This window comes from Lissotriton vulgaris, chromosome 5 (genome assembly GCF_964263255.1).
Source record: "Lissotriton vulgaris chromosome 5, aLisVul1.2, whole genome shotgun sequence".
NCBI classification, from domain to species: domain Eukaryota; kingdom Metazoa; phylum Chordata; class Amphibia; order Caudata; family Salamandridae; genus Lissotriton; species Lissotriton vulgaris.
This window is the reverse complement of record NC_141693.1, coordinates 1,058,783,803-1,058,801,213: the sequence shown is the minus strand read 5'-3', so window position 1 is coordinate 1,058,801,213 and position 17,411 is coordinate 1,058,783,803. Positions and strand designations below refer to the sequence as shown.

Here is a 17,411-nt window from a genome sequence, read left to right as displayed (position 1 = left end):
CTGTATTGTGGAGTCAGTTACCGCTGAACTCGTGGCGACTTAAGCTGTATGCAGGGAGTGCTTCTTCTGAACAAATAAACTTACTTTGCTCATCATTTGCTGTGGATATTTACTCTACAATTTGGCGACGAGGGACTGAGCACTGAACCCTTCAGAGAAGCATTTCCTGTTTCATTTTATGCAGATTTCACGATTTTTTTCCATTTTCCGTTGGAACTAGTGAAAGTAAATATTTCATCTTACTTATTCATCTACCTGTTTACAAGCCACGTACTGCCATCCGAAGGAAGAATTAAGCGCTGCACAGCCATCTGAGAGGAAGAATTCATTTATTTCCTTTTCTTCACGCTGCAGTGCGATAGTGATTTCTTCCTACAAGCTCCGGTTAAAGACGAAGCGATTTCTGCACCTTTGAGACGCTGAGACACTGCTCTTGATTGGTTACTCCGTTTTTAGGTGAAACCGATGAGGTGACTTCGTTTCTTTTCCCCGGATCTGTTTCTTTTTTACAGTTTAAATAAACGGGGAGAATTGAAAAACCGAGTGGAAATCGGAAAGGCAGATTATGATACAAAATACAGGAAAAGACGGATATTATCTTCTTTGAACACAGAAAACGCTTGGATTCTTTATTTTTCTTCGATTATCAAGTACTTTATTTTTTTTTCTCTGGCCATTACCTCCAAATACTTTATTCTAGTTACTTTCTTTCAGTGTAAATTAACTTGCTAATCCTTTTCATTATGTGTGCTCAAGGTTATACTCTTGCTCCTCCTCAAAGTTATTGGTCAGCTGGTAGTTCTCCTTGTATGCCTTGGATCGAATGGAAAGCTTATTTCTTAAATTATATTGAGACATTAGATGCCAATGGTAAAATGAAAGCACCAGAAAAAGAAGGTATTTTTTTACACTGTTTGGGACCTGAAGGATTAAAAGCCTTCAATCAACTTCCCACTTCACAAGCTAGTGGTGACATGAATGTTTTTGATAAAGCAGTATATGATTTTGATAAATACTGTTCTCCTAAAGTATGCATAGGAATTTCTAGATTTAAGTTTTTCCAGAGAAAACAGTTAAGTGAAGAATCTGTAGATAATTTTGTTTCTTGTCTTAAAACTTTAGCACTTGATCGTAAATTTGGTAATTTACAAGAGGATCTCATCAGAGATCAGGTAGTTATGCATTCCAGTAATGAAACCATACAGGAAAGACTTAGGATAAATGGTGATGAAAACTTAGACTTTGTAGTAGCTATTGTAAGAAAAGCTGAACTTTCTTGTAGGAGCGCTTTGCAAGTTAAAGGCAAAGAGACTTCAGTTAGTAAAGATGTGGTTGCTAAAATTAATCATAAATAGGATGGTAAAAATAAGGACTCTTCTAAAAAGAAACAAGTATTTTCTCATAAAGAAAATCTTGAAGATTCAAGAAGTAACCTTAAGTGTTTTAGGTGTAACAGTAAGTCACATTTGGCAAATAACAAATCTTGCCCAGGTTTAAAACAGAAATGTTCCAATTGTGGCTTAAAGGGTCACTTTACATCTGCTTGCAGAAAAGGTAAAGTTAATCAAAAGGTAAAGTGTATTGAACTTAGTGAAAACAGTGATGATGAGGATTTCACTAATGACTCTAATAACTGTTCTTTTGTTTTGAACATAAAAGATTCTGTAATTTTGAATGTGAATGACAACACCATTAAGAAGAAACCATTATGTGATATGGTTATTGGAGGGGTAAAAATCAACATGTACGCTGATTCAGGATCACCCTACTCTATAGTGTGTGAATCTGTCTGGAAAAAATTATTTGTACCTAGGCTAGGCAGTCACTTAGAAGACAGTGATATCAATCCCGAGGGATATTCAGGGGGAAGGATAGATATTTTAGGGTTCAGAACCTTGGTTTTCAGATTTAAAAACAGAAAATGCATAGCAAAATTATATGTTTCAAAAAAGGGTCCGTCAGTGCTTAGCTGGTTTGACTTTGGCAAACTTGACATAGTTCTGGATCCGAATAGTCCTAATCCAGTGATGTTAATTGATGAGCAGAATGGCATTTCCTCATTAATGTTAAAAAAATTCCCAAATGTTTTTTCTAAAGGTATTGGGAAGTTAACTAACTTTAAACATGAGATTCGCTTAAAGGATAATGCTTGCCCTAAAATACACAAAGCCAGAAATATTCCTTTTGCTGTCAGAGAGGAAGTTAAAAATGAATTAGATGGTTTGGTGGAAGGTGGCATAATAGATAGAATTGAATCATCTGAATGGGTTTCGCCCATAGTGGTTGCCAGACGGGCCAATGGCAAGGTGAGACTATGCATTGACCTTCGCCATCTTAACAAAAATATTGTTGTAGACCAATTCCCTCTTCCTCGTATTTCTGAAATGTTGTCTGTTGTTGGGGGGTCAAATATTTTTTCAACTATCGACTTATCTGCTGCTTACCATCAGATAGAGCTAAATGAGAAGAGCAAAGATCTAACTGCATTTATTACACCTTTTGGGTGTTTCAGATTCAACAGGATGCCTTTTGGTTTGGCGTCTGCAGCAGCAATTTTTCAGAGAGTTATGCAAGACATTTTAAAAGATTGTAAAAATGCTATCTGTTTTCAAGATGACATTTTGGTATTCAATGATGACAAGGACAAACACATTGCTGCTTTAGAGGAAGTTTTGAATGCACTTAATACACATGGCCTTACCATTAAGCATGAGAAATGTAAATTTGGTGTTCATTCTGTAAATTACTTAGGTCATGAGCTGTGTGCAGATGGTGTCAAACCAAAGCCTTCACTTTTAGAAGCAATTAAGTCTGCTCCTCATCCTCAATCTAAAGATGATGCAAGATCCTTCTTAGGCTTAGTTGAGTTCTACGCGAGGTATGTGCCTGATTTTTCATGCAGAACATATAATATTAGACAGTTGATTAAGAACAGAGTCGTCTTTGAGTGGACAAGTGAATGCGAGAAGGAGTTTTGTGATGTGAAAAGTGCTATTTGTTCTGCAAGTGCACTTTCTTGTTTTGATCCTTCTCTGCAAAACATTATTACTACTGATGCTAGCGCGAAACGACTGGGTGCTGTGTTTACTCAAAAAACCAAGGAGGGTAAAGAAGTAATTATTGCGCATGCTTCCAGAGCTCTTACCCCTGCTGAGGAAAAGTACTCCACAATAGAAAGAGAAACATTAGCGTGCATTTGGGCTTTAGAACACTTCAGAGTATTTGTATGGGGGAAGGAATGTACTCTGAGGAGTGATCACAAACCGTTGGTACGTCTTCTCACCACGGAAGGCATGTTGAGAGCTTCAGCCCGCATTGCACGCATGTCCAAGCGTTTACAAGACTTTATTTATAATATACAATATTTACCAGGCAAAGAGAATGTTTCTGCTGATTTTTTATCTAGGATGCCCCTACCTATTCAGGAAGATTTACATAATGAATGGGACAATTTTCAGATTGCCATGATTCATGATGAGGGTCCTATTTCTATTGATCAAACTCTGTGGAAAGAGAAATTTGAAGTTGATGAAAATTTGAAGAATGTTGCTAGTTACATTACTGGTACTTGGCCCGACAAGAAGTTTTTGAACTCTGAATTGAAAAGTTTCTGGGAAGTGAGGTCAGAACTCTCATGTTGTGAGAACATCATCAAAAGAGGTGAGCGTATTGTTCCACCCGTGGGTGTGAGGAAAGTTATAGTGTTACAGGGTCATGAAGGTCATAGTGGCATGGTCAGGACTAAGCAACAAGTTAAACATTTATTTTGGTGGCCAGGGATGGATATGTTTATTGAACGGTTAGTTAGGAATTGTGTAGTATGTGCCAATTCAGATAAGTCTCTGGTTACTTTAAAACCCAATATGGGTGCGCATACCATTCCCGACAACCCTTGGGAAACCATTGCCATAGACATCATGGGTCCTATTGGTTGTGTATCTAAGTATGTCATTGCAGCCATTGACATTTTTTCTAAATGGCCAATTGTCAAAATTGTCCAGAAAATAGATACAGATTCGGTCCTTTGTTTTTTAGATAAAGTTTTTATTGAAGAAGGTTTTCCAGTGAGAATTATTTCAGACAATGGTGTGCAGTTCAATTCAAAGAAGGCCCATGATTATTTTTCAAGGCTTGGTATTGTCCATTCCACTACTTCCTTATACAAACCTAGTGGGAATGGAGTAATAGAAAGATTCAATAGGGTTTTGAAGAGTGCTATACTGTTTACTGGTAATGATGACAAAAAATGGGAAATTGAGATTTTTAAAAAAGTATGGATGTACAGGATAACCAAGAATTCCATGACTGGATATTCTCCTTTTGAGGTGATGAGGGGAAGAATTCCTAGAACTAAGGTGAATCCTTCGTGGTTAGTCAAGTCTACTTCTGCAAGCGTAGATCTGAGTGTAGTTAAGGAAAATCTCATTCGCACTCATTGCTCTAACAAAAAGTACTTTGATGAGAAATGTGGTTCAAAGAAGGATCCGAAAGTGGAAGTGGGTATGTTAGTAAAAGTTAAAAAACCATGGAAGGTCAGGAAAGGTGAAAGTTCATTTATGGGCCCTTTTGTAGTTTTAGAGGTATTAAAAAACTCTGTGAGATTGTCTAACAAAGTTTGGAACCTGAGCAGAATTGCTATTCTTAAAGCTGACAAGGATGTTTATTGCAAAGAACCTGTTCCTGAACATCCTGATCTTTCTTTTTTGGATGAGGATTCCAGTGAGGGTGTAGTTCGTGATAACACAGATGCTTTGCCTTGTTGTTCAAGCACTAGTTATACCAATCAGAATACTACATATACTGTACCTTCCTGCTCTAGTAATAGTACCTCCAGTCAGGACGTTGCCGTTCTGTGTGATGTGCCTTTATCCAAAAGAGTTTCTAAGAAACCTAAGTGGTTGTCCGATTTTGTTGCTTACATGACAGGAAAAATGTAATTTTATGTTTTTTTTTTTTTTTTTTTTTTTTTCTCCCTTTTATAAGGAGGGAAGGTGTGTTGTGTATTCCGTGCACGAGTCAGCACGAGTATATGCTCGGCGCGAGTATTTCCTCGCGCATCCTTCTACATGCACTCGTGCCGACTCGTGCCAGTGTTATTACTTAAGCACATGTCTCGAGTGTTATTATGGTTTGATTGTGCATCACTCGAGACCATGTACAGTTTGTTATTAACGTCTTCTGTACCACAACTGTATTGTGGAGTCAGTTACCGCTGAACTCCTGGAGACTTAAGCTGTATGCAGGGAGTGCTTCTTCTGTACAAATAAACTTACTTTGCTCATCATTTGCTGTGGATATTTACTCTACAGGCACAAGCTTAAACGGACCATTGTGCTACAATTTGTCAAGAGGCACCTTCCTGATGTGGTACTCCTGCAGGAGACGCATCTTCTGGCTAACACATGCCACGCACTAAACTGGTGGGGCTACACCCTAGCGGCCCATGCCGGCTTCACCTCTGGATCCCGGGGGGTGGGCATCTTGCTTCATCGTAACTTTCCCCTAGTCATTGATCGCACAGACTCTGACCCCTTAGGGCGCTTTGCGACAGTGTCGGGTAGATGGGAGGGTCACAGGTTGAACCTAGTCACGACATATATCCCGCCTGGTCTTCAAACCCTCGTATCAGGACCTGGGAAAGCTGCTCCTTTTGCTCCCGAAAGGACAACTATTGGTGGGGGGTGACTTTAACGCTGTGGTATCTGGGACTCTTGACAGACTTCCACCAAGGGACACACCGTCAGGTCACAGGTGGCTAGCAGACTTTCTCGAGGCTTTTGGTCTCATAGACCTCTGGTGTACCCGCCACACACGGGACACGCAATACACCTTCTCTGGCCGACACCGTTCATTTTCACGCATTGACCTCATACTAGCGCCCTTATACCATGACATGACAATTCAGGAGGTGGCACACCTAGCGAGAGGGATTTCGGATCATTCACCTCTATTGGCTCACCTCACACTTGGGGGGGAAGCGTGAGGGTTGCATTGCACCAATAAACGCATGGTATCTGCGCAGTGAAGGTATTAGGAAAAAACTCACCCTTTCTATAGACCGATACTTTGAGGACAACGAAGGTACGGTGGCCTCGTCAACGGTGTTGTGGGAGGCTTTCAAAACCATACTGAGAGGGGAGGCCCTCTCTGCGATTGCTGGTCGTCGCAAGGAAAGGGAAGAGCAAATCGTTACTACGGAAAGAGACCTCCTAGAACTTGAAACCGCGGCTCAAGCTGAGGGGAAGCCGGAGACAGTCCACCTGATGGAACTCAAGGCGTCAGAATACAGGGCTTTGGCCACTGACGCTGCCAGAACTTTAGCCAGAGACAAAGAGGGTAGACTCTACGACCAAGGGGACAAAGCAGGCAAGCTTCTAGCCTGGCTAGACAGGAAACAACAGGCTCAGAGAGTAGTTGCAGAGCTTAAGACGGAATCTGGAGCCGTAGTCACGGAACCCCGCGACATAGTCAGGGAATTCGCGTCACACTACCAGAGGATATATAGCAGAGGTTCTGAAAGACCAGAGGAGGACTCGGTCTCATTGCTCACTGACATCTGAATGCCAACCCTCTCTGACTCGGAGCGTGACGCATTGGAGGCGCCACTTACTATAGAGGAAGTAGTCCGGGCGATCGGGGACCTTCAACCGGGAAAAGCACTTGGGCCAAACGGCTTGCCAATAGAACTATACAAACTCGCACCTGGGGGCCTTAGTCCTCACCTAAAGCGTATGTTTGAGGAGAGCAAGGAGCGGGGTATTTTACCTCGCGATCAGCGCATTGCTACTATAGTGGCCATCCCCAAGGAAGGGAAACCAAGGGACTCCTGTGCCTCCTACAGGCCCATATCCTTATTTAACACAGAGCCCAAGATTCTAGCCAAGGTCCGCGCAAACAGGCTCAAACCTGTCCTGTCCGTACTGGTCCACCCGGATCAGTCTGGCTTTATGCCCCACCGGAACCCAGCACTCAACCTCCGGAGGGTACACTGAGTACTGGGAAGATGCCACACCATCCAGGAGGACGCGGTGGTGCTGTCTTTAGACGCAGCAATGGCATTCGATACGCTCGAATGGCCCTATATGATGGCGGTCCTCCGCAAAATGGGCTTCGGCCCGAATTTTATAGGGTGGGTGCGCCTCCTCTACTTGGCCCCCCTGGCCCAGGTTTCTGTAAACAATAAAGTCTCTGAAATATTTGAACTAGGACGGGGAACGCGACAAGGGTGTCCCCTTTCGCCCCTCCTATTTGCCCTCTCACTGGAGCCTCTGGCCGCCTGGATCAGACAGGACCTGTCCCTGAAGGGGATACGCTGGGCCGACGGGTGGGAGGATAGGATTTCCCTGTACACGGACGACATCCTCCTTTACCTAACGAGACCTCGCAAGTCCCTGATGGTGGCCATGGATATTTTTGCAAGCTTCGGTAAAAACTCAGGCTACAGTATCAACTGGAGCAAGTCCATACTTTATGTCATGCGATGTGACACTCCCGCACCCCCCCGAAACTGCCCGATCGCGGTGGCCTCGGAGGTGTTCCGCTAACTAGGGATTTTTATCTGCAAGGAGAAAAGAATCAGATACGAGAGAAATCTTCTTCCGCCCCTGCAGCGATTCAAAAGAGACGCTGCTTCCTGGCGGAAGCTCCCACTATCCCTCCTTGGACAGGCGTCACTCTTCAAAATGATGGCGTTGCCAAGGTTCCTATACACCTTGCAAAATCACCCAGACTTGGTCCAGGACTCCTATTTCACGTCCATTGAGACCACGTAGAGGGAGCTATTGTGGACTGGAATGCCCTGCATATCCCTTCGGAAATTGACTCTAGGATGGTTCGACGGTGGTATAGCGCTCCCAGACATCCGCAAATATTACTGGGCTGCACACCTCTCAGCCATTAACCAGGGCACCAACTGTGATGACAATGATCCAGGATACGGAATGGATCGCTGGCTTTTACCGGGCGGCAACTTTGAGGCGGCGCTCTACTCCAAGCCGGGGAGGTACCCACTGACTGGGCCCAAGCAGCATTCTGTGCAGTTGTGGCATACTGTGCAACGCAAACTAGGATGGTCTAACACCCTTACAATGGCCACCCCTTTATGGGTCTCGGAAAGACTGGGAAAGCTCGGCTGAACCAAAGGGTTCCGCTACTGGGACCTCATAGGCAACTCACACGTTCGGTACCTGTGGGGCCCGGACGGGGTAGTGCCCTTTGCCTCGCTCCAGCGCACCTACGAACTGGCACAATCGGAACACTTTAGGTACTTACAGGTTAGGCACTCTCTCCAGGCTAACATCCCCGCGGGAACACAGCCCCCAGACTCCTCCCCGCTAGAAGATAGACTTCTAGATGGCCACCTCCCTGAACATGCCATATCCCTCACTTACAAAAAGATCATTAACAACTCCCCAGACCTGCTACTCCCCCTTAAAGGGAAATGGGAAGCCGATGGACTGGAAATAGACAAGGAAGAATGGAGAATAGCACTTGCCTCCCGTAAGGAGGTGGCCATATCGGCCAGACTCCGGCTCATCCAGTTAAAAATCCTACATCAAGCTTATCTCTCGGGAACTAGACTACAACGAATGGGCCGCAGTGAGGATGGATGCTGTAGGCGGGGGTCCGGAGAGGTGGGAACCTACTTCCACATACTGTGGGAATGTCCACTGTTGAGGGACTACTGGGCCCGTGGGGAGTGGAGCTCAGGCTTGAAGCCAAGAGGTGCCTGTTAAACATATGGGAACCTACAGACCTGCCACCCCGTGGGAGGTTATGGGCGACTCTTTGGTTCGCAATAGCTAAAAGAAACATCGATAGACTATGGGGGGGCAGACCGGCCTCCTAGAGTGGGCCTATGGAAAACTGACATGGACTGGTGCATGCTCCAGGAAAAAACAGTGTACATGGCACGGGGGTGCCCGAAGAAGTGGGTAGAAATCTGGTCCAACTGGAATGAATATAGAGGCAACATCTGTGTTCCTCCCCGAATTGACCCGATTGACGAACCGCTTGCACTGTGACCGCAATGTGAAGTTTTGCCCTGAATGCATTATAACATCAAGATTATGTATGTACTGTGACTCCTTGCACTAAAAAAGTGGATAATGAATGCTCTGACTGTACTGACCACGGCCCTTTTTCTTTGTTGTTAATAAAAAGAATTTTTAAAGAAAAAAAAAGAAAACACAACTCTCTCCTTCTTCCCAGACTTTACCCAAATGGTGCAAAAACAGCGTCAAGGCTTCTTATTGGTGAAGAAGAAATTGAGGGACAAAGGACTAAAATATGCCACGACGTTTCCGGCCCGGCTCCGAGTGGAGCTCAACAGTAAAGCCTGGTTCTTCGACAACCCTGAAGTGGCGGCGGATTGGCTGGACAGTACCCATGCGACGGAGGCGGAGAGTCGAGACCGAGAAGAAGCGGACGAACAATAGCTTTGTGCACAATGATGCTTGTAGGGCGTAATAGTAAGATGTAGCGAGCAGGGGTGGGGTGGGCATGTGACAACTCCTCTGACCTGCTACCCTAGTACAGATATCGTTATAATTTGACTTGCAACACAGTAGCGGGGCGGGAGACGGTGGAGTTGGCGGGTTCGTTCAGGCCCTCCCTCTATTTACTATTTTTAGTTAGCTGTAGATAAGTGTTGGGGCGACAGGCACACTGCTAGTTGGGGTTGAGCGTTAGCTACATGCAGGGGTGTAGGGAGGGGGGGAGGGGGTCGAAGTTTGGTGGTCTGTTTGCAACTGAGATTATATTAAGTGCATCATTATTAGCTATCTGTAGTTGTTTTTTATGGCATCAGGTGACCTAGACAGGATTTACCATTACAAAGTCTTCTGGTAAGGTGGGATTGGCGATATCCACGCTAATTGGAATGTAAACGGGCTGGGGGACAAGATAAAGAGGGGGATGGTCAGTCAATTTATTAGGAGACATTTCCCGGATGTGGTGTTGCTGCAGGAAACACATCTTGTCGGAAATCGTTGTATGGCTCTGCACAAGGGGGGCTATAAGCTAACGGCACACGCCAGGTTTACCATCGGGTCAAGGGGAGTAGGTATCCTGGTTAGGAGTTCCTTCCCACGGACTGTCCAGGCCACATGGACTGAAACTAGGTAGATACATTGGCATTTCGGGATTGTGGGAGGGGAGGACTGTAACTTTCTTGTCCGTGTATGTTCCTCCTGGTCTGCAGACAGACACCTTCCGAGATCTTTGTGCAATTTTTCTAACTTTACCTATGGGGCTCCTGATTGTGGGTGGAGACTTTAATGCGGTAATGGATGGGGAAGTGGATAGACACCCAGCTCGAATTCTGACACAGTCCCAGAGGTGGTTGTCGGATTTTATGCAACTACTGGGCTTACCGATGGGTGGTGACTGAGAAATTCTGGTGAAACACATTATACCCACGCCTCTGCCGCGCACCACTCCTTATCAAGAATAGACTATGTCTTGGTCCCAACATCACAGGCTGCATGGATCCGCGAGGTGCGTCATGTGGGTAGGGGGATCTCCGATCACTCCCCGGTCTGGCTTAGGATGGAGGTGGGATAAAGAGTTGTGGGTAGGATTGCCCCCATAAACGAATAGCATTTACGAGACCCTGACACGAAGAAAGAGGCGATACAGGTCACAGGAAGATACTTCCAAGAAAATTTAGGAACGGTGGAGTCGGCACAGTCTCTGTGGGAGGCGTACAAGACAGTTATCAGAGGGGAAATTCTATAGTTAGTTCAGGGAGAAGGAGGAAGAGCCGGGCAGAGGTAGAGAGAGTGGAGACGGAATTAAAGAACATGGAGGGGGAGATGTCGAGGGCTGCCACTCCCAAGGGGTCGCACCGCTTGAGTCTCCTACGAGATGAGTACAGGAGCTTGGCCAGTGTGCAGCATGCAGTTACCCAGAGCAGAGTATACGAGCATGGAGACAAAGCCGGGAAGCTGATTGCTTGGCTAGAGAAAGGGGAGTGGGTGCTGAGATTGGTGCCAGAGTTGCAGATAGAAGGAGTCGGTCGTGTGACGGATCCACAACTGATTGTGGACGAGATCTCTGCTTATTATAATTCGGTGTATGCATCTGCAGGTACCTATTCGGAGACAGATAACGCAGAAAGGATACAGGACACTCAAATGCCCATTCTGTCGGATGAAGATAGGGAGTACCTGGACTCCCCCTTCATAAACGACGAAGTGGCTCAGGCTATTCGGGGGGTTCATTCCGGAAAGGCCTCGGCCCGAATGGAATCCCCATAGAATTGTATAAACTCAGCGCAAATAAATTAGCACCGTTTCTTCGGGCCATGTTTGTCGAGAGTAAAGAAAAAGGCCAGCTCCCATACGATCTACGAATTGCTAATATCCTAGTTATCCACAAAGCAGGCAAGTTTAAGACAACGTGCTCTTCGTATTGGCCAATCTCGCTCCTAAATGCAGAACCCAAGGTCCTAGCACAACTGCTGGCGACTAAGTTGGTCAAGGTCATTACCACTCTGATCCATCCAGACCAGTCTGGCTTTATGTCGCGCCGAAACACGGCCCTTAACCTACAGAGGTTACATGGAATCCTGGGAGGAGCGTCGCGCATTCACGAACCTGCGATCTTGCTGTCCCTGGATGCTACCATGGCCTTTGATAGAGTCAAGTGGCCCTATTTATTTGCAGTCTTGGAGAAGTTGGGTTTGGCCACGAATTCATTGGCTGGGTTCGTCTCCTGTATACAGATCCTATAGCCAGGGTTGTGGTAAATAACCACAAATTCGCAGACTTCCCTTTGGGCAGGGGTACACGACAGGGGTGTCCTCTGTCCCCACCTTTATTTGCGTTGGCGCTCGAGCCACTGGCAGCCTGGGTTCATTGGGATCGATCGATAAGAGGTCTGCGCTGGACGTCGCAGTGGGATGACAAGATTTCGTTATACGCAGATGATATTCTGCTTAATCTTACCACTCCCAGATAATCACTGATTTGTTTCATGGATGTCCTGGCCATATTCAGGAGGCACTCTGGCTTCGCCATTAACTTGTCGAAGTCGGTGCTTTTTGTCATCAGTGGAGACCCACCGGCTCCTGCCCGGTAAAGGTTGAGAGGGTGTGATTCAGGTACCTGGGAATATTTGTGACTTTGGATCCAAAGTTGAAATATGATAATAACCTGGGTCCTCCTCTTGCCAGATTTTGGAGAGATGTGGCGAGATGGAAGTCGCTGCCACTCTCCCTATTGGGTCGAGCAGTGTTGTTTAAAATGATGGCTCTTCCCCGCTTCTTGTATGCGCTCCAGAACACAATGGACCCAGTGCCCCCCTCATATTTTACAGAAATAGAGTCCCTCCAAAGACAGCTTCTCTGGGACGGTAGGCCCCGCATAGCTTTCTCCAAGCTTACTCTTCCCTGGTACAACTGAGTAATCGGACTGCTGGACCTCAAGAAATATTATTGGGCTTGCCAACTGGTGGCGATAAACCACGCTATTTACGGGTCTCCTTTAGATCCCGGATATGCAATGGATCGGGGCCAGATGCCAGGGAGGGATTTCACTAGGGCTCTGTATGCTAGGAGAGGTTGGTTTCCCCTTGTATGGGCCAGCAGCCCACGCGGCAATGTGTGGCACACAGCTACTCGATCCTTCAAATGGGAGGGTAAACTCACTCTGGCGACCCCGTTGTGGAGCTCGGAGAGATTGAGCAGCCTGTGGAAAACGAAGGGTTTCAATCGGTGGGATCTCATTGGGATCTCCCAGATCAAGGACATTTGGGAGAGAGATGGAATCCTTGCCTTCGACGCCCTGCAAAGGAAATACCAGTTGCAGGAGAATGAGCGCTACCGATACCTCCAGGTCAGACACGCCATTTTTGCAAATGTTCCTAGAGACGCTACACTCCCGGAGGCTTCACCGTTGGAAGACCAGGTTTTGGATGGCCATGTCCCAGAAAAATTCATCTCATTAATATACAAGAAACTGATTAATCACATTGGGGATCCATTGGTGACACTTAAGGAGCAGTGGGGTGCCGATGGCCTGATATTAGATGAAGAGGACTGGAGGGAAGCAGTCTCCTCCCCAAAAGTGGTGGCCATTCCTATGAGACTTAGGTTGGTGCAATTGGTCTTACACCATGGGACCCCGGTTGGTGCGGATGGGTTTGGCAGAGAGTGGAGAGTGTCGGAGGGGATGTGGGGAGATGGGGACATTCATTCACATTTTGTGGCACTGTGCGAAAATACAAGAATACTGGGTTAAAATCCACAATATGATCCGTGAGGCAATGAATGTTGAGCTGATGCTGGAAATCCGACGATGTGTGCTGAATGTCTGGAAACCCTGACCTGATATGGGAAACAATAGGTGACCCTGGCGTGTATGATTGCCAAGCATAACATTGCTCAGCTGTGGGGGGCCAGTCAAGCGCCCCAGATAGGGAAGTGCATGGAGGATCTAGATTGGTGCATGTCCAGGGAGAGATCAGTGTACATTGCAAGGGGGTGCCCCCGGAAATGGGGAACGTATGGGGTGCTTGGAACAGCTTTAGGGGGAATAAATGTACCCCCCCCCCAGCTGCTGAAGAAGCGTTAGTGTCGCTGGACTCCCCATGATCCCAGAAGGCAATGGAATATCTTTTTCTGTAATATGGTACTGTGTAATTGTCAATAATGAAACTAATGTATGTCACCTGATGCTTTTATTTTACTTTATTAATAAAAAGAACTAAAAAAAAAAAAAGAATAGCAGAGCACACAGACTAGTTGCTATAAAGTATCTATTTAGCTCTGAGAAAAGTAGGTTCTGAAGAATATATTAAGTTGACTATGCTAAGTTAGTTTCCAATTGTGAATATTAGCTTAACTGTGGTCACTTTAATGCTAACTTATTCTTAAAAAACTATTTCAGTAAAAATGCTATCCAGAGCAACATCTTGAAAACAGTTGCTCCCCAAATATTTCAGCCACACTGGAAACAGAAGAATTATACATCTATAGTCAAATTATTAAACAGCAATGGACCGACTGCCTTAAATCAAAGGATACCAGCAGACCAGCTAGTAACACAATACTCACATTTCACATGGCAGAAAGTCAGCCTTAGATTACACATTTTTTACAGAATTCATTTTTAAAATCATACCTTGAATAGGGATTAATGATCACCTTCAAGTGTTCGCATTAAAGATTAGATCAGCACATGAACAGGACTATAAAACACTCCTTAATACACTTGAGGTAAAAATAAAAAATAAAATACTTAGAATGGTATAATAAAACATGAGAAGGTATGCTAAAACTTTAGTGCACATTTGCATACAGGCTGTGGCAGTGTGTCTAGGTCCTCCAAGTGGACTAAATATGTCCCACTGGCTAGCATGCAATTAAGCCATGTGGGTGCAAGCTGCCCTGGTATTCGTGTGGTAAAGTGTTGTCAGTCCACGCAACATCTATGTGTTTGAAGGTAGTGCTCTTGGCTTGCTCCATTCCCTCTTAAGTCATTTTTTAGCAGAAGCACGAACTGAGATTCAGTATTTCGCTTGTTAAAAGGCTGATGAGCTTCTGTGGCTCTATGCTGGAAACCATATTGGTGCTGGGAGCTGCAGCAGGGACTCTCTTCTCTAGCCCTCAGGCCACTTAGAGCTATTGTCATACTGTGCAGCAGTGGCAGAAGTCATATAATAAGAATTAATGTGTAAAAGTACTAGAAGGGTGAACCTTCAATGATACCTGTTGGCCCTCTCAGTTTGTTTTTAATGACTCTGTTTCACATGTGCAGTTGAAAAGTCCTGAGGTCACAATGACCTGTGGGCTATTGGTTTACCTATTAGCGGCGCTCGCAGTGCTCTGAACTAACATGAGGCCAGACCTTCTAAGATGGGTTTGAATCAACGGATTGAGGACTACAAATACCAAAGAAGATAAGCCATATGTGATCATCCTCAGGTATATAATGGACACCTGGCCAAAGTCTGGTAAATATGAAATAAGGTAAGCCTCTTGACCCTTCCTGAGGAGTCAAAAAAGGACAACGCTGATGATTTATTGGAATCCTCCATTTCTTTAGACATCCTAAAAATCATTATGGGAATGGAGATTGAGAGAACACAAAGAATGCCCTCTAACAGACAGTGGCCTGGTACACTTTCTTTCACCATTTGCTTTTTAAGTCTTTTCAATAAGAAAGTACATCAAACAAACATAAAAACCTTGGTAAAGCATGCAAATAAAACTTACCTCAATGAGCTGACCAGGCTGAAAGTCTTGATATCGCAAATATGGTGTTTCAATAACACTCCTAGAAAAGTTCAATAGAACAAAGTAGTGGGCTTTCAAATCAAGCTTAAATAGAGACAACTCCAAAGAATATTGCAATCAAAATATGGCCAATACATTCAAATCATATAAGAGACAGGAGGAAGTCTTTGTGCATTAGTCATACAATAGCCCACATATAGACTCCTTTAACCTAGAGGCCTCTCTAAGATGCTTCTTCTACTCCCTTAGTTCCCTACCTGACAAATCCTATTCTCCTGAGACCAATATAGTAATTTAGTTATTTGATGTGCACACATTAAGTAATTTAGTTCTGCAGTGTGCTGATCATAGGCAAACATTTGAACTTTGAACACTAGCCTTGTCTTTTCATCACGGGTAGAACACATTCCGATGATCAGCTGTCTTCACACACCAAGTTCAGTAAGCTAACAGTCTTTAGGATTTGTACTGAATTATTTGCACAAAGACATATTAACCTACTATGTAGTTTAATTTGTCAAGCAGCCAATCTGCCTTCGTTCCCTATCTGATCTCCCCTCTTTTGAACCTCTAAACTAGCCATTTAGACACTGCACCGAGAGAAGGTAAGAACTAGTATAACATATCTTGATTTCTTACTGTGCTATTTATCTTTCCACCATGCCCCCCTTTGCCCTGCAAAATCCAGTAAAGCTTGTTTCAAAACACTATTGCTAATGAGTACCAGATCTTTGTGCAGTGAAACACACGTGATACACATCCTGATATATGATGCACTATATACAAATAGAAGACATCAAATTTTGGATAGGAAAACATCAAGCAACATTAGCTAGTTAACATTGGGTTTCAACAGGAAAACAACTTTAAATTCCTGCTGCAGACCTCACTTAGATTATTTCACAAGGCGATGTTGCTCGCTAATGATGCCTACTTTCTCTAGCGAAATCTTCTATATGTGATTACCAAAGAAATAGAGTGTGATTCTAGGTCAGTACATCACTGCGTAGTAACTCAGAATTCACGAAATGGAGGTAAACTGAGATTGCCTGAAGCACAATCAAAAAATATAATGACACCCAAGAAAAAGAACCTCTACAAAGGCATTGGGCCTTTCACCGATATTTAAACCTCACCAAACAGTAACCCAACAAAGACAGCTGAAAAGACACTTACTGTACTAGTGACATCAAGGCCATCTCATCCATTGGGCTGTAATCCACAATTCTGCCAGTGCGTTTGCAGCCTTTTTGAAATGTAGCCAGGTATTTTGACTTACTTGGCATATTGTATAACTGAAGAACAAATGTTTTTGAAAAAGAAAAAAAACCACTTACAAACCATTAACATACACTTTAATCACTTTCCAATACACACCAGTAAAAACCTCTCTCAAAAGAAAAGACCTATATAAGATGTGATGTAATACGATGTCCTGTGTATGTGTTTTTTGATGGTAAGAGACTTTTACATTTACTACTGGGAACTGGAGATTTAAGTTCTACAAAGATCACATATTATTCAATATTACCAAGGCCAGACTCGTATTTTAGCGTCATGGGTGTAATCTGAGCAGATGATGTCAGTCTCTCACAGAATGTAAAGTTTAATTTTTAAGCGTGTGGGGTAAGGCAATTTTCCTTACTAATTACTTATGAATTATTTGGCCAAAGGTTCTGTCCAATGATCAGCTTCTGGAAATGTAATATGTGTACAACATGGAAAACATAGAACATGGAGATGTGATAGAAAATTACACGTTCTTCCAGCCTATTCTTGGACAGCTCTATTAAGTGTGTTTCATAGAAAACTGCCAAAGTTTTAAAATGGCCCGCAGCCAATTATACCTCCAGTTTGCACATAGCAGGCAATATAGGCTTTAGAATCAAGAAACAGCTAATGGATTTGAAGTTTGGAAGTTATAGGCAAGCACATTTTCACTACTCTAGGTTTTCAACTCTCTTCTTTTTACAATTTCTGGGAATTAATGATTGAACTAAATGTACTTCAATATGCAAACAGCATAGGATTATGTTATGCTTCAATTACACAGGTTGAGAAAGACATCTTCAACAAACATGGTAACAGCTCTTTAACCGGCATCATTCTAACAGTCAGGGAACACTTTCTTGGATAGGAAAGAATACACTCTCGAAAAAGAAGCAGGATGAAT

At 44.1% G+C, this 17,411-nt stretch overlaps 1 protein-coding gene across 4 annotated transcripts in view; it reads right to left on the bottom strand.

The window, feature by feature from the left end:
• PDCD11 (programmed cell death 11) overlaps nucleotides 1-17,411 on the bottom strand; it is a 640,465-nt gene that overhangs the window by 470,232 nt on the left and 152,822 nt on the right. For all 4 annotated transcript variants that reach the window (XM_086922722.1, XM_086922723.1, XM_086922724.1 and 1 more), the window contains exons 10-11: nucleotides 16,415-16,533; nucleotides 15,218-15,278 (exon numbers count right to left, since the gene is read on the bottom strand). In XM_086922722.1, the coding sequence (XP_086778848.1) occupies nucleotides 15,218-15,278; nucleotides 16,415-16,533 (180 nt within the window). The remainder of the gene's footprint in view (nucleotides 1-15,217; nucleotides 15,279-16,414; nucleotides 16,534-17,411) is intronic.